Source organism: Xiphophorus couchianus, chromosome 3, assembly GCF_001444195.1.
Source record: "Xiphophorus couchianus chromosome 3, X_couchianus-1.0, whole genome shotgun sequence".
Classification (NCBI taxonomy): domain Eukaryota; kingdom Metazoa; phylum Chordata; class Actinopteri; order Cyprinodontiformes; family Poeciliidae; genus Xiphophorus; species Xiphophorus couchianus.
Genome location: NC_040230.1, coordinates 8226288 through 8248642, shown reverse-complemented (window position 1 = coordinate 8248642; position 22355 = coordinate 8226288). Strand labels below are relative to the sequence as shown.

General features: G+C 40.0%; 1 protein-coding gene across 1 annotated transcript; it reads left to right on the top strand.

Annotated features, from left to right (window-relative positions):
- The first annotated feature begins 1953 nt into the window (after nt 1-1953).
- Nucleotides 1954-21090, top strand: zc3h12aa (zinc finger CCCH-type containing 12Aa). Its single transcript, XM_028013242.1, has 6 exons — nt 1954-2085; nt 14395-14841; nt 16175-16314; nt 18240-18474; nt 18623-18729; nt 19121-21090. The coding sequence occupies exons 2-6, from the start codon at nt 14471-14473 to the stop codon at nt 20140-20142; spliced, it is 1875 nt and encodes a 624-aa protein (XP_027869043.1). The 5' UTR covers nt 1954-2085; nt 14395-14470; the 3' UTR covers nt 20143-21090.
- The last annotated feature ends 1265 nt before the right edge of the window (nt 21091-22355 follow it).

The following is a 22355-nucleotide window of genomic DNA, read 5'->3' as shown; positions in this document are numbered from 1 at the left end:
GCTCCAATTCATGGCTGCTGTCTGCAGCTCATTGCCCCGTGGTAATATCAGGCCTCACAGACACCTGGGACCAGCAGTTTGAGGCCTCGGAGAAGGCAACAGCCTGGCAACTGGCCCTGATTACTTTCTCCACTCTCCGGGACTCAACTCGGTGTGTGCCATTAACCAGCTCCGCGCAGTGCAAGTCCAACTCAACCATGCCATTAACCCTGCACACAAAGGGTGGTTTACAGAACACGCACTCACACACACAGCGCAGAACACTTCACAATTTATCCATCAGTGTTCGAGATACCGAGCTGCTTGCAGGCAAGCACTGTTTATTGTTTTAAAAGTAAGAGCATAGAGGATTGTAGTGCAATGCCATGAAGCAAGGCTGGCATCTACTGGGCAATTAATATAATAGAAGAATATGAGCTGTTAAAGCGTAATGCAGTAACAGCGACTACTGCTACTGCAATAATTAATACGAGAAAATTGCCTTCTTTTTTAGACTTTATCTAATTACTCCTTATTTCTATTTTCAAATTTGTCATTTTAAATTGTAACAGTGTTGTGTATTTTATTGATGTTGTTATTTTACCTGAAGGGAAATTGAAATGTATTATTGATCTATGTGCTGTCCTCGCCCTGACAACACCAGACAACGAAGCTCCAATAACCAAACTTGTTTCTTTTCTACTTGTTTATTGAAGAGTGACCTCTGACCACTGCCATCACTTTAGCCATCGTAAACTGAAACATACAAGACTGAGTATTAGCCAACGAACATTGCAAATTAGCCATTCTTGCTGCGAACAAAAATTAAAAAAAACATTTTTCTAAATGACTCCAGCGTACAATTATTTACACCACAGTTACATAAAACATAGAGACAATTATTGCTTTCACAATTAACCAATACTTACGAACAAATCTTGTCTGAAACACAACGTATAAGGAGAATAATCAGCTTAAATCATGAATATTCGGTGTTGCGTTCCACCATCTTGGATCTATTTTCTTTTTTAGCGTCACCAAAACATAACAAAATATCCACCAGGGGGCGTTCTAGTGCGGTTTTCAACCTTGCTGGTCCAGCTTAACTTACAAAAGGCAGCACAATCTATAAAATCCATTGATCAATGGCCACTGGCAAATTGCAAAATCTATTTTTAATGAACCAAAGTAAAGTTTTAAAATTATTTTGAATAAACTTTAAAGAGTAAAATATTATACAATGCAAAATGCGGTCAGGTACATCGATTTTTAAAATGAGTGATTATTATTAGTTTGTAAATATGTAAATGTAAAATGCATTACAACACATAACTTTTACCAGAGTGAGGCATACACTGCATTTTATAAATTATTAATAGAGATAAAATGACTATATCACAAAGACAAATATAGGCAAAAATAAATGATGAAAAGGTATAGAGTTGCATATTTATACATTTTACACTTAATTTACTTTAGAGCAATGTGTGTATTTCGAAATATTTCCTACAAGAGCTTAATTTTTACTTTGCTGTCCGTGGATTGTTGTGTCGAGTTTCAACCACTAGGTGACACAGTCCATCCATAAACTTCATAATACAATCTGTTTCTGACAGGACAAGATAAGGTGTTAAAAGAATAACCTTAATGATAAAGCTTTATTATTATTATTATTATTATTATTATTATTATTATTGTTGTTGTTGTTGTTGTTGTTGTTGTTGTTGTTGCATATTTTCCAACTAGATTGTTCTTCAATTGGAATATGTTGTTTTGTGTTCACCTAAATGAATTTGCAGAAGCAAAGGTCTATTTTCCTGTAGACCTGGTTAATGAACTACCTGGGGGGAAACATCATGGAAACAAACCTCCTGGAAAAAAATCAAAGTGTAACTGGAAGGTGGGAGGAAAGAGGAAGTCTTCTTTTCTGTCTAATATGCAAATACTTCCTGGCTTTGCATGTCTCCGCTTAGAAGAGGAGAAAAAAAAACGAAGTGGGCGGTGCTATGAAAAGTGTTAAACTTCACTGTACTCCGACTAGCAACAGGATTTACTTTAATCTGTTCGTAAATGGAGTACGAAGACACACAGAAACAACCAAAGCAGGTAAGAGGCTGTTTTCAGTCTTTACTGCCAGTACTAGTTCACCTTTAGGTATATTAACGGCTGAAAACGTCCCGTGTTGTCACCTGTGTTTGGTAAAGGTACATACACCCAATACAAGCCTTTGAAAAGGGGCCTTTGTTGCGCAAATACCTGGCTTCAAATATCAGCTTTTCATTCAAACAGGGTAGAATGTTATGTTGATATGCCACATATATGGAGTGAAAATAGTGTCAAAAAGATTTGTGTGTGCGTAAAATGATTTGTGCGTGCGTAACAGGATTTGTGCGTGTGTAAAAAGATTTGTGCGTGCGTAAAAAGATTTGTGCGTGTGTAAAAAGATTTGTGCGTGTGTAAAAAGATTCTAATGACGATAGTGCTAACTGTATCGTCTTGATTCACACGTGACAGATCAGATTCAACAGACAGAAAACAACATTAAAAGAACAGCGTTTTCGTACAAAAAAAGAAAAAACTCACTTGAAAACTGTTTGTGTCTAACTGGACTTTTGGTTAAGACGTGTTTCTGCCAATGAAGTTTCTCACAGTGGGCAGATAAGAGTGTACAGAAACTGTACCTGTTACAGTCGCGATAGTTTAGAATAGTAATAGTTAAGTAAAACTAAAAAGTAGGTATACAAGTTTTTTTTTCTTCAAAAAGCTACTCAAGTAAATTTGATTAAGTAAATACAGTTAAGTGGCAGTGCATTTTCTGTTACTGGTGATATTTGCCTTCTGATTTGATAAACGGGATCATATACAAAACAGCAGGCTATCCTGTGGTTCCTCTGGCGCGACGTATATTATGGAGTGAAAATAGTGTCAAAAAGATTTGTGTGTGCGTAAAATGATTTGTGCGTGCGTAAAAAGATTTGTGCGTGCGTAACAGGATTTGTGCGTGTGTAAAACGATTTGTGCGTGCGTAAAAAGATTTGTGCGTGTGTAAAAAGATTTGTGCGTGTGTAAAAAGATTTGTGCGTGCGTAACAGGATTTGTGCGTGCGTAAAAAGATTTGTGCGTGCGTAACAGGATTTGTGCGTGCGTAAAAAGATTTGTGCGTGCGTAACAGGATTTGTAAACCTTAAAAATAAAATACATGTTGAAAAAGTACACACAAATCACCTGGTACGCACACACAAAACTGCAGTTACACACAAATCCGGTTACGAGTGCACAACTATTTTTGAGACTCATTTCACGCCTCGGTGGAAGCTCCAAGATTTGTGTGTAGATGGTGCGTTTACATGCTAGTAAAAGCTGGGACATCTGAGTTTTCTTCGGAACTGTTTCTTTTTTCCACAGTTCAATACATATTTCTCTCTTTACTTGTCTCGTGGCTTAGACATATTTTTGTGAGAGAAAAATACATATGTCATTACACCCACGTCTACTTTTTAATACTATAAGATTGTTTATATATGAATCCGCATTTGGGACCTATTCAACTGTAATTACTTGGGTAAAAAATTCAACCACTAGGTGGCGGAAGTTTATTCCGCTCTGACTGGGAAAAGCCTTCATTCAAACTGAGAGAAGAAACAAGAGAATGGCGGGTCAGCCGAGTGATCATGTTCGTGGTTTACCGTCCGAAGTTAGTGGATGTTAAAATTTGCACGTTTTCCTGACCGTTGTAATGCGTATTTTTTAGATTATTTCAGATTACGTTTTACGTTTCAAGTAGTTCGACCCAAAGTTCTCGCCCTTCTATAGCAATAGCTCATGTCTACGTTAGCTAAGCTACTATTAGCCCTCGATTAGCATCGGTCCAGTTTAAAACAGTATCTTCCTGGCCCATTACAGCCATGTCTACGTTTATCACCATGCTCAGCTATTTTTATGATGCCGACAATAATGTAGGCTTAGGTGACGTCTTTTATTATAATTTATTATAATTATATTTTATTAATTATCTAGCAGATAATTAATAAAATATTCCATATTTAATTTGTATATGTCCTTTTTCAACTATGCAATTTATAAAGTGAAAAATTGAACACTGACTGAAATGTGGAAAACACATACATTATTAGCACTTTTTGGGGACAATAGAAATATAATTTCACTAGATGGCTACAATTACAATTTAGTTAATGTGAAGCACAACTTAACATATTATCTGTCCAAAAATGTAAGTCATCACATGGAAGTAATGAGAAATGTGGTTTGCTCATAATGAAGTAACAGAAATATTAATATTTTAAAGATTCAGCCGAGTTACTACACTTATATTCAGCTGCTTACAAAGGCTTCAGTGTTGGATGAGGTTATATTTTCAAAATTTGAAATATTGATGATCTGCATGAAACTAATATAAAAAAACGGTGCAGATGTATATGTATGGCATAGAATACATTTGTACATTTGTTAAGAGATGTTCTACGTATTTATTTCTGGTACGAAAGCAATGACCATCATATTCCAGGAAGAAATGTAGAGAAGAGTAAATCTTAAGTGATTACAGTAAGATATAAAATATACAGGTGATAGACGAAACATAAGTCTGTAGCAGAACTAAAAAAAAATTTAAATCAAAAACTACAATTAGTGAGGAGAACTGGGATGAATCCTTCAAATAATAAAAGACGTCACCTAAGCCTACATTATTGTCGGCATCATAAAAATAGCTGAGCATGGTGATAAACGTAGACATGGCTGTAATGGGCCAGGAAGATTCTGTTTTAAACTGGACCGATGCTAATCGAGGACTAATAGTAGCTTAGCTAACGTAGACATGAGCTATTGCTATAGAAGGGCGAGAACTTTGGGTCGAACTACTTGAAACGTAAAACGTAATCTGAAATAATCTAAAAAATACGCATTACAACGGTCAGGAAAACGTGCAAATTTTAACATCCACTAACTTCGGACGGTAAACCACGAACATGATCACTCGGCTGACCCGCCATTCTCTTGTTTCTTCTCTCAGTTTGAATGAAGGCTTTTCCCAGTCAGAGCGGAATAAACTTCCGCCACCTAGTGGTTGAATTTTTTACCCAAGTAATTACAGTTGAATAGGTCCCAAATGCGGATTCATATATAAACAATCTTATAGTATTAAAAAGTAGACGTGGGTGTAATGACATATGTATTTTTCTCTCACAAAAATATGTCTAAGCCACGAGACAAGTAAAGAGAGAAATATGTATTGAACTGTGGAAAAAAGAAACAGTTCCGAAGAAAACTCAGATGTCCCAGCTTTTACTAGCATGTAAACGCACCATCTACACACAAATCTTGGAGCTTCCACCGAGGCGTGAAATGAGTCTCAAAAATAGTTGTGCACTCGTAACCGGATTTGTGTGTAACTGCAGTTTTGTGTGTGCGTACCAGGTGATTTGTGTGTACTTTTTCAACATGTATTTTATTTTTAAGGTTTACAAATCCTGTTACGCACGCACAAATCTTTTTACGCACGCACAAATCCTGTTACGCACGCACAAATCTTTTTACGCACGCACAAATCCTGTTACGCACGCACAAATCTTTTTACACACGCACAAATCTTTTTACACACGCACAAATCTTTTTACGCACGCACAAATCGTTTTACACACGCACAAATCCTGTTACGCACGCACAAATCTTTTTACGCACGCACAAATCATTTTACGCACATGTGGGGGACCAGTTGCTGGGGACTTTAGATCAAGGACCCCCCCTCCCATTAAAATGATTTTATTCTTGTTCCTATGAATATTTTGCTTTGTTTTGTTATTTAAAAAGCACTGTGATTGATTGTCCATGTGAAGCTGTACATTCATACATATGTGGATAACTATTCTGGCTGAGAGTGAGGAGTTTAGAAAAGCAGGACTTTTGAACAGGCGCGTAGGGCAGCCTGGGGTCCTAAGTGTTTGTTGTGTAGAAGAAGCCGAGTAGTAGAAAGCAGCCTGAGTGTGACGCACGTTGGACTATTGATGTTGTTCGTGTTCGAGAAAAAAAAGGAGTAAAGAAAATTTACCACAACCGCATGTCTCGATACCATTTTTGTTCGAGTGTGCAACAAAATATTGGAGGTCCCACCGAGATTATTAACGCTTCGTCGAGGGACTTTCTTGAGCGATGCTAACCGGAGCGAGCAGCGGCGGGAGCGCGCCTACATTGTGCGCGACCGACGTGGAGGAGTTGGCAGAGACCGTCTCTCAGCAGCTATGGCTCCTGCAGTTGGATCAGCTCAAAGAGGTGTGTGCAGAAGCTAAAATCCAAAGCGGACATTCTGTAACGAGGCGAGCGTTAATACGATTAATAACAGAGTCCGTTGATGCTGTGATAAATGATGAAGAAGAGGAGGTGGCGAGGTGCTATCTTCGGAGATTGTTAAAATCAATTGAACTGATATCACAACATTCTGAAGTTACTGTTGAAGAGGAGGCAACGTGTAACAAGTCACAAAGCACCCAGGCTGTAACTGAACAAATGGACTTGGCAGAAAAATACTCGCAGCTCCACCTTAACAACCAAGCTTTGCAAGAGGAAGTACTGAGGCTAAATGAACGTATAAATGGTAAGCCTCAGAGAACAGTGACTGAAAATGTGATGCCAACCACAGCAAATAGGCTTCCAGAAGTGACCATACGGAGGGAATTTAAAATATGTGGTCAGATAGGGGAGAAGGGTCAGAAAGACAGGCTCTCATACACCAACTTAATGCATCAGATTGAGAGAGGCCTGAGTAAAGGACACAGTGATGCTGAAGTAATAGAAGCTGTAATAAAATCAATCAGCCCTGGTTTAAGCATTCGGGACATGCTTGAAATTAAGCGTGATCTGACCCTGCCCCAGCTCAAAGCGATTTTAAAGGGACATTTTAAAGAGGATAGCTCCACTGATATCTATCAAAGACTGATAAATATCACACAGGACAGTCGTGAATCCCCCCAAAACTTCCTCTTCAGGGCAATCGAACTGAAAGAGAGGCTGTTGCTTGCTTCAAGAGAAGTCGATGCAGATGAACAGTACAGCGCCGACTTCATTCAGAGGAAATTCCTGAGGTCAGTCAGTACTGGACTGTTGAGTGACAACATAAAGTTTCAGCTAAAGTCTTCCCTTGATGATCAAACTGTGACCGATGAGACTCTTATTGAAAAGATGAATGAGGCTGCAAGTGTGGATTCAGAACGACAGTCCAAACAGAAGAAAAGCTACAACACCAAAATTCCAAAAATTAACGAGCTACAAACAGAAATGCAGATCAGGCAACAAAACCAGGCTGCACCTAACACCAGTTTGGCAATCCAAGAACAGTCAGCTGAAGTGGTGAAGCAGAAAACCCGTAAAACCTCTGCGCCCATCAGTTCAAGGGAGTCAGAGCTGTGTGAAACAGTAAGACTGCTCAGAGAAGAGATTGCTGAAATTAAGAAAAGCATGACCAGCTCTCAGTCTACTCACCAAACAAGAAGGAATGTTAAAAGGGGATGCAAAGGATGTGAAGAGCACAACATAAGTGATCAATGTGAGCATTGTTTTAAGTGTGGACAGTTGGGACACTTCTCCAGGGGCTGCAGGGGACTAAAAAGGTTGACTGTGAAACCTGATGGCATGAATGTGAACATACAAACCTCCACACATGCACAACAACACACTGTACTCCAAGGAAAAGCTGAGGAAAAGGTGTATGAGCGGATCTGTGAACGGATTAGGCAGCTGGAGGCACAAGTGGAAATGGGTGAGAAAGCAAAAAAAATCGTAGGTTCCACTTATGCCAGTCACCTCTCCATACATCAGCACACCAAGCTGCGGACTCTGATAGGAAATAAGTGCATGGTGGACTGCTTCTTTGAGGATGTGCCAACCAAGGCGTTGTGGGACACCGGCTCACAGGTCACCATCATAAATGAAAGCTTGAGGAGATCCCAGCTACCCCACATCAAGTTACGCAGCACAGGTGAGCTCCTAGAGGAGGGAGAGACCTTGGTTGGGAAAGCAGCAAACCAGACTCTCATTCCCTTTGCAGGTTGGGTTGAGGTAAAATTCAAACTGGGATCAAAGGGAGGCCTGAATCCAGAACTGATTGTGCCAGTGCTCGTCTCTAATGAGCCTGGAGTGGCTGAGCCACCTATAATTGGCTACAATGTCATTGAACATTTAGTAAAGAATGGCATGGAGCACCACCCTGGTGTCACATCCATAGCAGTAAAAGAGGCTTTCTCATTCGACTGCAAAAAGGCAGATGTGTTAATTCACTTAGTAAAAACAGCTCACCAAAGTAATGAAGAAACCATGGTGAAAATAGGACGTCTAAAAACAGTGATTCCGGCGGGTCAGACCAGAGAGGTGAAGTGTAGTGTGCGGATTGGTCCTCTCTCAGAAAGACAGGAAGTACTGTTTGAGCCCGAGGTGGTCCCAAAATGGCCTGAGGGCTTGAACATCTTAAAAACAGTGGTCTGCCTGAAAAAGGGAAACCGGTCAGCATTATCAATCCCAGTCACAAACGACAGCCATTCAGACATTACTTTGATACCCCGCACTGTACTGGGATACTTACAGCAGATTAAAGCAGTTTATCCAGTAGAAGCCAGACCTGTGGGTGTAAGTGAAAAGAAAACAGAGATCAACTCACTTGCCAGTGACCGCAACCGTCCAGCTTCTGACGAACCACATAGAGGATATGATGAGTCTGAGGCATCCAAATTTGATCTGTGGGACCCCCCAGTGCCCATTGACCACCTAACTCCTGAGCAGCAAGATGATGTAAGAAGGATGCTTCATGAGGAGTGCAATGCATTTTCTAAGGATGAGCATGATGTGGGGTGCATCCCATCCCTGCAGCTTAAAATCAGGCTGAGTGACACAACCCCAGTAAGGCGGACTTACACATCTGTCCCCAAACCGCTTATTAAGGAGGTGAAGGAATATCTGGAAGACCTGCTGAACAGAGGTTGGATTCAAAAGTCCCGATCTCCATATTCATCACCCATAGTTTGTGTGCGCAAGAAGGATGGGAGCCTCCGCTTGTGTGTGGATTATCGTGAGCTGAACCGGAAATCCATTCCGGACCGTCATCCCATCCCTCGAGTACAGGATATGCTTAATAACCTGAGTGGAAGTGCATGGTTCTCTGTCTTGGACCAGGGCAAGGCATACCATCAGGGTTTCCTGGAGGAGAGTAGCAGACCACTGACCGCATTCATAACACCTTGGGGTTTATATGAGTGGATCAGGATTCCCTTTGGCCTGTCCTCGGCTCCAGCAGAGTTTCAGCGCAGTATGGAGGAGTGCCTCGCAGGCATTAGGGATGAAACATCGCAGCCATATTTGGATGACAACCTAGTCCACAGCCAGTCATTTGAGAATCACCTACGCGACATGAGAGAGGTGCTGCGTCGTTATCAGACTCATGGAGTGAAACTAACGCCAAGAAAATGTGAAATCTTCAAAGACAAGGTGAAGTTTCTGGGAAAGATTGTATCCAAGGATGGCTACTGCATGGATCCTGCTGAGATCGCACCAGTACAAGCACTCAAAGACCGCGTACCAAAAACAGTGGGTGATTTGAGGAAAATGTTGGGCTTTCTAACATACTATCGTCCATATATTCCCAACTTCTCACGCACTGCTCAACCCCTGTACAGGCTGCTGTCCACAGAAAAGAAACCTGGAAAGGTAGTGAAAGGAGGAGGGTTAAAAACAAACAAGGGGAAACACAAAAGCTCAGACCAGCTTCCCTCAAGCCATCCAATCGTATGGACAGAACATCATAAGGATGTTCTCTGCCAGCTGTTGGAGTATTTGGTGTCTCCTCCTCTGTTAGGTTACCCTGACTTTGAGAAACCATTTGTATTGCACTGTGATGCTTCGCAAGAAGGCCTCGGTGCAGTATTGTACCAGAGACAACAAGGCAAACTTGTGGTCATAGGTTATGGGTCAAGAACATTAACTTCCCCAGAAAAGAATTACCACCTCCATTCTGGGAAGTTAGAGTTCTTAGCAATGAAGTGGGCAATCTGTGAACGATTCAGAGAGTACCTTTATTATGCACCCTCTTTTGTCGTCTATACAGATAATAACCCTTTAACCTATGTTTTAACATCAGCCAAGCTAAATGCCACCACACACCGCTGGATAGCCGAATTAGCAGACTTTAACTTCTCCATCAAGTATCGACCGGGGAAAGTTAATGGGGATGCAGACGGGCTGTCTAGGATGCCCCTGGACATGGAGGAGTACATGCGGACATGCGTCCAGGAGATGGAGCCAAAGGTAATTTCATCTGTCACACAATCAGTCCAGCTAACATCCCATGATCAAGGGCCGTGGTTGTGTCCTGCAGTCATAATGGCAGCCTGCAATGATGAAGAACAGGAACACATAGCACCATCAGTGGCTAAAATATCAGCAGAGGACCTCAGAAAAGCACAGGAAGAGGATTCGATGATTGGAAAGGTGCGTGAGTTTGTGATGAGAAAACAGTGGCCCCAGCATGCCAAAAGAAATTGGCGTGACGGCATCTCTGTATTCGCTAGAGAAAGAAACAAACTGTGTGTCAATGAAGATGGCATTCTTTTTAGGAAGTCCTCCAATCGAGTTCAACTTGTGCTGCCCAAGGTGTTCCACCAGCTAATATATAAAGAACTGCATGAGGAAATGGGACACCTTGGTGTGGAAAGAACATTGAACTTAATCCGTGACCGATTTTACTGGCCATATATGAAAAGGGATGTGGAACATCATGTGACAAAGGTTTGTAGTTGCCTGAAGCGGAAGCATCCAAACAGGATAACAAGAGCACCACTGGTCAATATTGTTACCACTCACCCATTCGAAATGGTCTCCATTGACTTCCTTCATTTGGAGCGTTGTAAAGGAGGATATGAATACATCCTTGTTGTCATAGACCATTTTACACGCTTTGCTCAAGCATATGCATGCACGAACAAATCAGCAAAAACCACTGCAGAAAAGATCTTCGGAGACTTTGCCCTAAAGTTTGGATTTCCAGCTAAACTTCATCACGATCAGGGTAAAGAATTCGAAAACAAGCTGTTTTCTAAACTGGAAAAGTATTGTGGCATCCAAGGTTCCCGTACAACTCCTTACCATGCAGCTGGAAATGGTCAAGCAGAAAGATTTAATCGAACACTTCTTTCAATGCTCAGAAACCTGACAGAAAAAGAAAAGTCAGATTGGAAGAGCTCCCTGCCCAAAGTAGTGCATGCATATAATTGTACACGCAGCGAGGCAACTGGATATGCACCTTACTACCTTCTTTATGGCAGGAGTCCCCGGCTGCCAGTGGACATGATGTTTGGATTAACTCCAATTGATCAGAGCACCTCCCACAGTGATTATGCCAGTAAGTGGAGAAAAAGGATGCAAGAAGCTTACAAGTTGGCATCTGAGACAGCACATAAGGAGCGGAATAGGGCAAAGACGGAGTATGATCGGAGAATTCATGGAGTGGAACTGCAGCCAGGATCTAGGGTCTTAGTGCGGAATTTCAAGGAAAGAGGAGGACCAGGAAAACTCAGGTCGTACTGGGAGGACAAGGTCTACATAGTCACTGAAAGGAAACACAAGGACAGCCCTGTTTATGCGGTACATCCTGAAAAAGGCACAGGGAAGATCAGAGTTTTGCATAGAAACTTACTATTGCCTTGTGATTTTCTGACTGCTGAAACAGAGAAAGATGCGAAGAACATGATGGACAGGAAAAGGCAACAGCAGAGTAGAAACAGAAGGAAGCAAGGAGATGGTGTTGACAAGAATGGTGACAGCAGTTCTGATGATGAAGACAACTGGAGGTCCATCACCCATCCAAGAGTACAACCTGAACAAGTTGAAGGTCAGCTGAGGAGGGATGCAGAGGATGCTCAAGTGACTGCAGGATCTGAGGTGGAGCAGGAAGGAGAAGTGGACGGAGAGGAAGAAATGGCGACAGAGGAGCACTCATCATCTGATACAGCAGATGGACAAGATCCTGCGGAAGCAGCACCATCTAATGAAGCAGACGAACAAGATTCTGGCGAGGCGGTGTCGTCTGAGGAAGCAGAAGAACAAGATTCTGGCGAGGCGGTGTCATCTGATGAAGCAGACGAGAGAGGGCGGGAACCCGTTCCAAGACAGTATCCTTCTAGACAACGAAATCCACCCAGGACACTCACATACAGCAGGCTAGGCCAACCAACACTTATGGTTAGGCACAAGTAATGTTCAGTGGATATCGGGGTTAGGTTACATTGTTCCGTTATATGTTCAGGTTATGGTACACAAGTTAGGTAGCTAGGCAGGACAAGGGGGATTAGAATCGGAAGCTTTAAGTATAATAATAGCTGATTAGTGCACATCTGGAGTTGAGACCACTATTGGGTTGATTTAGACTGATATATGTTGAGCATATAGTAACATAAGTGGGTCTGAATAAAAGGTTATGGGGCAGGACCTTAAAGTCAAACTTTACAGTCTGCGATACACAACCTGCAGAGATGGCAGAGTGACCATACAGATATTACCTGGCCAGTACTATCTATTGTTTCGACATGACATGAAGAGGGGGATAGATGCCATGTTAAGAACTGTGTCATACAGAACAGTGTGCCAAGAGACTGTCTTCCAAACTTGTCTCCATACCGGCTGAAGCCTCAGTTACTCCAGAGATGTCACTATGTCGGGACGACATTTATTTTTGAGGGGGAGAGTGTGGGGGACCAGTTGCTGGGGACTTTAGATCAAGGACCCCCCCTCCCATTAAAATGATTTTATTCTTGTTCCTATGAATATTTTGCTTTGTTTTGTTATTTAAAAAGCACTGTGATTGATTGTCCATGTGAAGCTGTACATTCATACATATGTGGATAACTATTCTGGCTGAGAGTGAGGAGTTTAGAAAAGCAGGACTTTTGAACAGGCGCATAGGGCAGCCTGGGGTCCTAAGTGTTTGTTGTGTAGAAGAAGCCGAGTAGTAGAAAGCAGCCTGAGTGTGACGCACGTTGGACTATTGATGTTGTTCGTGTTCGAGAAAAAAAAGGAGTAAAGAAAATTTACCACAACCGCATGTCTCGATACCATTTTTGTTCGAGTGTGCAACACACACACAAATCTTTTTGACACTATTTTCACTCCATAATATACGTCGCGCCAGAGGAACCACAGGATAGCCTGCTGTTTTGTATATGATCCCGTTTATCAAATCAGAAGGCAAATATCACCAGTAACAGAAAATGCACTGCCACTTAACTGTATTTACTTAATCAAATTTACTTGAGTAGCTTTTTGAAGAAAAAAAAACTTGTATACCTACTTTTTAGTTTTACTTAACTATTACTATTCTAAACTATCGCGACTGTAACAGGTACAGTTTCTGTACACTCTTATCTGCCCACTGTGAGAAACTTCATTGGCAGAAACACGTCTTAACCAAAAGTCCAGTTAGACACAAACAGTTTTCAAGTGAGTTTTTTCTTTTTTTGTACGAAAACGCTGTTCTTTTAATGTTGTTTTCTGTCTGTTGAATCTGATCTGTCACGTGTGAATCAAGACGATACAGTTAGCACTATCGTCATTAGAAGTACTTTATCCTGTTTTAACATATATTGACTACCTAGTTTCATAAGTTTTATATTGAATAAAGGTTTGAAAAAATGTTTCTCCTGCCTACATTTGTTGTTTTGTAATTATGTTATCTATTTTTTTTGTTGTTGTTTGCTTGTTTCCTTTTTTGGTCTTTAAACTACCAGAATTTCCTCAAAACTTTATATTTTTTTTATCTAATTACATCATTTTAAAGTGTTCAATTATATGGTATGATGAATATTAATCAGTTACTCAGTACGTAAGTAGCTGTTTTACAAAAATACTTTTTATTATTATTTAAGCATCAGTGAATGGCAACAGAAATATATATTCTCTCAAAAACAGCATTGACATACTTATTAGCACATGCTACTTTGCAAAAAATTACATTGCAAGACAATGCACAGAGTTTGTGCAGGTCTAATCAAAAGTTTAATCTCTTTCAGAACCTGACATCAGTCGTCTCCGCTATGTAAAACTTTTATAGTTTTATAAACTTGTGATTTTGTAAAGGAAATGTCTTCCAAACCTGTGCTATTCAGGTCTGCACAGGCTATTTATAAGTAGATTCAATGTGAATTTACCATGATTTAATTAGCTTCTGTTTTAAGACTTTATAATCAATACTGTAGTAACACTGTGGGAATATTAAAATGTTTAATTTTTGATTTTGTGGTGTTTTGGTGTCGATGTTATCACGCCTTAGTAAACAACTGAAACAAATCACTCCAGACTTTCTGAATATTTAGTTTGTTGTGTTAATCTTTATGCATAGTGCTAATAAAATGTATCTTTCTCCATCAGTCGGTTGAAGAATATCACACTGAAGGAGCAGTGCCTTGCCTTACACATTGCTAAAACGGAGTTCAGGGGCTTCAGGATGGACCCGGTACTTCCCAGTGATGTTTTTGACTCAGATCTACTGGAGACAGAAAGTGAGGAACTCCGGCTTAAAGTGGACTTCTTCAGAAAACTGGGGTACTCCACAGCAGAGGTGAAAGCCGCTCTGAGAAAGCTGGGCCTAAGCACAGACACCAACGCAATGCTCGAGGAGCTTGTGAGGAACAGAACCACCAACACGTCACCATGTTTTTCCGAGAGCGATGAGAGGAGCGCAGATCTGAAAGACCCGCTGCTGCCTCCCAGTTGGGACGTTGGAACCTGCAGAATCATGCCACAACTCGGGGAGCAAAAAAGTGCAGATTCGGAGCTGAGACCTATTGTTATTGACGGCAGCAATGTTGCTATGAGGTAAAACAAAACTCTTAATTTTATCTAGATTAAACAGTCACTGATCACGTTGATAAGGTCATATTGCTAGTATCAGGTTGTATTCACTTTTGCCTTTAGAGCTGTCTAAGTTTTTAATGCGTAGATCCAACAAGGTGTCTTATTAAACATTCCTAATATTTTGGCTTCACATACTGCATACTGTAGTTGCTGGAGATTTGTAGGCCTGTTCCAATCTCTGTTGGATTAAGCCCTTGTAATGAAAAACCATTACAATTAAGTATATTAGAATAATTTTCATGTTCAAGAAACCAATTTGATATTATTTGAGCTTTGTGATAAGGTGAATTACCTGATGGAAGTAGCTATCAAAAGATAGGTAGCCTACTGTATAATCATAAAGAGATAAACATAGAGATGAGCAATACTAAGGTTGGCTTTGGCATTTAAATGTTCCTCAGTTGGTACCCCGGTCTGCAAAGTGTGGTGAGAAAAATCAAGGCTCATCAGGCCAGGCAATTTTTTTCCAACCTGTCGTTGGTTCTGGTGAACATGTAGAAAGTGTATCCTCAGTTTCACTCATTCTACAATAAGTCACCCAGTGATCTTCTGCTGCTATAGCCCATCTACTTCAAGTTTCAGTGAGTCTCCTCATTGAAATGCAGGACATTATTGTTCACACAGTTGTCAGTGGTATTTTCTTCTTCTTGACTCATGAACCTTAGAGATTGTCAAGCGAAAATTCCAGATTGTCAGTGTCTAAAAATACTCAGACCAAGGCATCTGGCCCCAACAGTGATGCTACATTAAAGTCAATTAAAACCCTTTTTTAATTATCTTTCTGATGCTTAGTTTGAACTTCAAAAACAGTACAGACTACCAAACAGAGGTACTGCTCTACAAAATAACTATGTAGATAAGCAAAGAGAACTAACAAAGACAAAAAAATACAAATTAAAATGGATGCATTTAAGATAGAAAAAAAACGTAGAATATAATCAACTGGTGTCACAGCAAAAATGGAATTGTTTAAGACATCTGGGTTAGGAATAAATTGAGTTAATGATATGACACTGGCTGGTGTTAGCCACACTGCCTGAGCTTGTTTTGGCAAAAAGCCACTGATACAAGATGAAAACTCAGGAGCCCCACCCCTTCATGTGAAACATAATGCATATTGTCCTGAATGAATAGGGAAGGGATAGCACACAAGCTCCTTCAGTGAGATCATTCAAAGGCATGCTGTTTTGACACGAATCAACTGAATCTTAACTACTTCCTTCAAGATTCTTTCCACTGAAAACGCTTTAACTGATCCTCTCCCCCACACCCTTTCTGTTGTTTTCTTTTACAGTCACAGCAACAAGGAAGTGTTCTCATGCAGGGGCATAGAGTTGGCAGTGGATTTCTTCCTGGACAGAGGTCATAATAACATCACTGTGTTTGTTCCGTCTTGGCGCAAAGAGTTGCCCCGAGCTGATGCCCCTATAACAGGTGAGGACAGGCAGCTGGTTCCCGTCAGGAAGACCAGAGTTATTTAACCCTTCTCTACCACCTAGGAATTGCTAAAGCCTGTAGCTGTTAGCAATTACACTGGTTACATTTTTAACCCTTGAGACATTCTTCAGCAGCTATTAGTCAGTATGGCTTAGCAAAGCAAAGAAGATATAATCTCTTTCTAGTACACAACATATAATCTAAATTGTCCATCCAATTTGTTTTGTGTAACATTACATTTTCTACTACAATCAAAACAGAAATAACTTGAAAGATTACAAACAATTGAATGAAAGTGCACCTTTTTCTGTGTGGTTCAGTTTAAGATGTTTTCACTTTAGCCTTAGAGTTTGGGCCTCAACATGTTTTAACAAGCTTTTTTTTTCCTCAGTGGGATTGTGTGAGATGTGAAGAGAGTAAAAAAAAGAAACACTCAGATCATTGTCTTCAGTCGTCAGTTTAAAAAAAATAAAATATTTATCCCAGACAAGCAAAGCACAGAATGTAGCTGCCGCATAAGGCAACAAAAAATAATGGGAAGGAAATAGGAGGTGTGGTAAAATGGGGTTGTTTTTACGTAGCTATTTGAATATGACGTCCACTTCAGTTTGTTCCTTTGTTGTAGCTATAGGTATTGCTTCATTCTTTATTGGTATGCTGGAGATACAGCTTCTCATCACTCATGTGATATGCAATGAGACAAGACTGTCTTTTGTAATAATAAGCTAAAACGATAGATTTGGTAAAAGCAATGTTGCTTACTCTTTTAGGATAATTTGTTTTACATTACATAGTTCAACTACATATAAAATCTAATTATTGACTCACAAAGCTTTTATGTCACAAATCTGTATTGGTGACATAATCTAACTTGATTTAATATCTTTGTTTCCATGAAACTGAGCAAGCTTCTTGATGATATTGCTTCACTTTAAGACTCTTGTGATTTTGGTATCTGCTCATCTGGCGTGGAGCAATCCAAAGGTTTTATTTCAGACTAAGAATAAGGAAGTAAAAATAAGCTCACAGCCACCCCTGGGAAAGTCCCTTCAGGAACTTTATGCATTTTCTTTTTCCTCCACACCTACTGTAGTTTGTTTATAGAGTGTTAACAATCACCCACAGCAATAGGTCAAGTGAAAACAGTCACCTGGATCTACAAAAACACCTGCATGAAAAAGGGCCAATTGGCTAAACATTACTCAACCAGTTTCCTGGTTCGTTGATTAGGTTCACATGTCATTGCACTTGACTTTCTAACTTGTTTAATCAGTTTCTGTGATTGTATTAATGTTTAATTTGCCTACTGTAGGAGTCAATAATACAATATATTATGGGAATTGTGGGAACTATATTAGTTTTGGATATGAAATATACTTTTCTTGATAGCATTTAGTTTCTGTAAACTACTGCACATTTGTCGAATGCTTATTGCATTTTTAAAGCCGTGTTTTTGTGGCAGCCTCTTCCATGAATTTTGGAAACAATAACATGGTGCAGAAGTTTGAATTCAATGTGTATTTGTCTTTATTCAGCACAAGGTCAAAAAATACAAACGGACTCAAATCTATACATTCACTCTTCTAATATTAGGTTTAATCGCTCTTAGCAAGTTGCGGAGAGACTGCACAAATAAAGTATTTAACCATGTGGCATATTTCAAAAAATGCTTGAATTCATTTAAATTAGTTGGTTTGATGTCACAACTTTAAGACATAACTTAAAGAGTAGTAATACATTGACAGTAATATTAGCTGCAGTTTCTGTATCTGAGTCTATATGTATAATTTAGACACAATAAATACAGTTCTAATTCATGTTTTAAAATCTGACTAAAGAAGTGTAAAATGTAAAATTCTGACCAATACTGTAAAAAGGACTAAAAACACATTTGACTGACTTGTGACCTTTACTCTTTTCAGATCAACATATTCTGTTGGAGCTTGAAAAACGGAAAATAGTGGCCTTCACCCCTTCCCGCCGGGTTGGTGGCAAGCGAGTGGTTTGTTATGATGACCGCTTCATTGTCAAACTGGCGCATGAGTTAGATGGCATAATTGTGTCCAACGACACCTACCGTGATCTTCAAGGAGAAAAACCTGAGTGGAAGAAATGCATTGAGGAGAGGCTCCTCATGTACTCATTTGTGAATGACAAGTAAGGAGAACATCCCACTTCTTTTTTACAGTACCACTGTTTAATAAAGGGCTGCTGCTGCATTAGAGGCACACCGTCTAGCTTATTGAAATTTTGTGAAGGACCTTCTTTGAAGTAGCTTTTTCTTTATTCTCGTCTCTTTTTACAGGTTCATGCCTCCAGATGATCCTTTAGGTCGACATGGACCTAACCTCGACAATTTTCTCCGGAAAAAGCCCCTGCCTGTTGAGCAGAAAAAACTGCCCTGTCCATATGGTAAGGAGTTACTACCTCACAGAACAGATATTTTATTTCATAAAGGAATCCCTTGATTAGTGTTTTCGCTCTCAAATTTAGACAAACAATGAAAACACAACTGGATAATTAGGCAGGGGTTTCAAATTTATTTTGCTTTGATGAAAAAGCACCTTATTCATTTTATTCATAAAAGTAACATTTTTATAAATAAGATAAATAAATCCTATATATAATTTAGAATAAATTGGCAAAACAACAACAATCTATCCATTGTAAATGTCTACTGTGAGGCTGACAGGGATGTCCAGCTGATAGCTTCAAATATAGTCTGTTCTGGTTCTGCAGTTTCCACTTTCTGACAGAAGAATATGGTGATAATTCGATTGTGTTTATATGCATTGTCTTTCAGATAAAAAGTGCACTTATGGCATCAAGTGCAAGTACTACCATCCTGAGCGGGCAAACCACTCCTATCTGTCCTTGGCTGATGAACTGAGAGAGAAAGCACAAATTTCTTTTGTAAAAGAAGAAAAAAAGGCAAGATCATCTGTCAACTATCCTCAATCTGAACCTGAGCCTTCTCATCCTCGACACACACATCTCCCTTGGGATCAGCAGAATTCCTCAGTTCTTGGTCACATTAGTGAAAATAAACTACTGCTCTGGGAAAACTTCAGAAAAAGCCCCAACCAAATGCTGTCTTCAACAAATGGAGGAAAGTGTCAAGAAGAATATCCCGCGTCACACTACATACCGAATCATTATCCCAATATGTCTCGGGAATATTTTGATTCCGGTTTTGGTTCGACTGAGAGCTACTACTCCGACTTGCCACCATCCCGCAGCAGCACCCACAGACTTGGTTCTCAGCATCAAAGCACCCTCCCCAGGCTCCAACATTCCCCAGTTCACATGGAGAACTGTAATACCAGTTATTGTGGCAAATGCTGTTCCTATCCTCAGCAGCAGCATCACAGCAACATCGACTGCTGCAGTCTACCCATCTATGACACCTACAATCCAAATATGTTCCCACATGGTGTACATCAGCAACGGAGCCTGCCTGCCCATTTCCATAACACTGCAACCCCCCAACTCCATCATAATTACTGGTCAGATCCCTTTCAGGGTGTGCCGCCAGCCAGATCCTCATGCCCCACCCCCTCCTTGGCTTATCCTTCACATTGCCACAGCTCCTGTTGCTCCTATGAGAATCACCAGTACCAAACCTGGGGCCAGCAACAACAACCGCCGCTGCCTCCGGCTCCTGCTGCATTCAAGCAAAATAGATCAGAAATGCGCAAGAAACTGCATGCCATCTTCAACCCAAACCAAGTGGATAGGGTCATGGAGATGTTCCCGCACCTGATGGATGCTGAAGTTTTGGCTGCAGAGATACTGAACATGAAAGCTCAGGGGATGATATTCTGATCATGGTTCTGTTCTCTTTGATCTGGAATATCAAAATATTTAGGACAATTTCAGTGAGGGCTGCAGCAAAGTTAACAGCAAAAAAAATGTGATCCGAAATTTTAGTGTCATCATGCCCACATAGAACCACATCAATGTTTTTTATAGCAACAATACATTACAGGTGTGTTAGTTCTTGCACACTAAAACCATGACATTGAGGTGTGTCAGGGTTAAACACAAAAACACGTTGATTGATTTGAACCTCTAGATTTTTAGGGTTTCACATCATAATGATGTAAAACGCTGGACACGTGTACTGATACTGAGAACTGATGAACGCCCACAGAGATAGATTAAGTAAATTAACTAAAATAGAAAAACCATCAATACATTAATCTCATACCAAAATAATTAGTAGTTGCAGCCGTGTGTCATTCAGAGAGTATTACAAAATGTGTTTTTCAGGGAACTAATGTAAAAGATATTGCAGCAATGCCTCATTATATCTGCTTTCTATTATGCTACTGAAATATTTATGGAATTTGAGCTATTACTGTATTATATGTATGACATTGTTGTCAAATGTTACTTTGCCATTCAAAGTTTGGATGGAATATGCCTAGACCAAAGATCACTGAGTTTCAGGAGTTTTAACTGTTGATGCATATTGTGTCAAATATTATTTTAAGTTCTCATGCTGTATTAAAGGTTTTATGCTTTTGCTTTCGCTGTAGTTCTCTGTAACAGTCTGCTCTTTCAGTATTATCTTTGATCTGGCTGATCTCACAAGGAAGCTAATCAGAGGTGGCTATTAAAAACACTACCTGAATTAAAGGAATTTACCAAGTGTGCTTTTCCCTTTCCTGTAAATGTGCATCATTTCCATGAAACGCATACTGGCTAAAATGTAAATTATGTATGTTTTTAAGTGAATATTTTAATAAAGATAGAAATAAAAATTGTAAATGAGTCCTCTCAAATATACGTTTGAATTAGTGATTGTGGCTGTCTTGGAAAAAAGAGTAAGGTAAACAAGCTTTAACAAATCTTACCTTTCAACTACATTTAGCTGCTTTCACCAGTTTCCTTGAAATTAATATTTCTGGACTTAGACTGAGCCACAGTGGTCTCATATGTCATGCTAGCAATCACATTTCCCTAGCTTATATCATGTCAACATCTTTAATTGTCTTGTCATATCTGTTTTGACTGTTTCAGAGGTTTGAAACATGCACCACCCAGAGGTAATCATAATAAGGAGTGTCTATTATCAGTGCAATTACAACCTTACCAGCATACAACTTTGACCAAATGTAGTTAACGTGGTAATGCAATTTTCAAAAGTGTTTTTTGCAACTAATGCTTTTCTTGTGTACTCTATTTAGAGTCAAAACAAGACATAAGGAAAGAAAATGTGACCAATCACCAACAATATGATATTCTGAGCTGCCATTAAATATATGGCAGTTTGCCATATATTTATATATAGCAGCACTTGAAAGAGACTTCATTTCTTAACACTTCTTAATATGTCAGTGTCTTACATATTACAATGAATTTGAATAAATAAGCAGTACTTGGGCTGCACAGTGGCGCAGTTGGTAGCACTGTTGCCTTGCAGCAAGAAGGTCCTGGGTTCGATTCCCGGCCGGGGTCTTTCTGCATGGAGTTTGCATGTTCTCCCTGTGCATGCGTGGGTTCTCTCCGGGTACTCCGGCTTCCTCCCATAGTCCAAAAACATGACTGTCAGGTCAATTGGTTTCTCTAAATTCTCCCTAGGTGTGAGTGTGTGTGTGCATGGTTGTTTGTCCTGTATGTCTCTGTGTTGCCCTGCGACAGACTGGCGACCTGTCCAGGGTGTACCCCGCCTCTCGCCCGGAACGTAGCTGGAGATGGGCACCAGCAACCCTCCTGACCCCATTAGGGACAAGGGTGAACAGAAAATGGATGGAAGCAGTACTTGGTCATTTAAAACTACAGTGATTGTCTTTTGTTCAAATAAATATGTTTACTCGTATTGCTTTTACCTGGGCAAATATTCACAACAAAGAATATTTTCAGATACAAATTGGTTTAAAAGACATGCCGTTATACATCTGTAGATTTAGTGTGGTCTCGGTCATTAAGAGACTGAACATGACATTAAAGACTCTTTTTGGTAAAGTTGTTTTTATTTTCTTTTGCTTGCTTTGCAAATAATCTCTAAGACATATTAATCTGTAGAAAAAATA

Coding starts and splice junctions, on each gene's coding strand:
- zc3h12aa (XM_028013242.1), top strand. CDS start 14,471: ATGGACCCGGTACTTCCCAGTGATGTTTTTGACTCAGATCTACTGGAG. Junction 16,315..18,239: donor AGCTGATGCCCCTATAACAG/GTGAGGACAGGC, acceptor TACTCTTTTCAG/ATCAACATATTCTGTTGGAG. Junction 18,475..18,622: donor TACTCATTTGTGAATGACAA/GTAAGGAGAACA, acceptor CTCTTTTTACAG/GTTCATGCCTCCAGATGATC.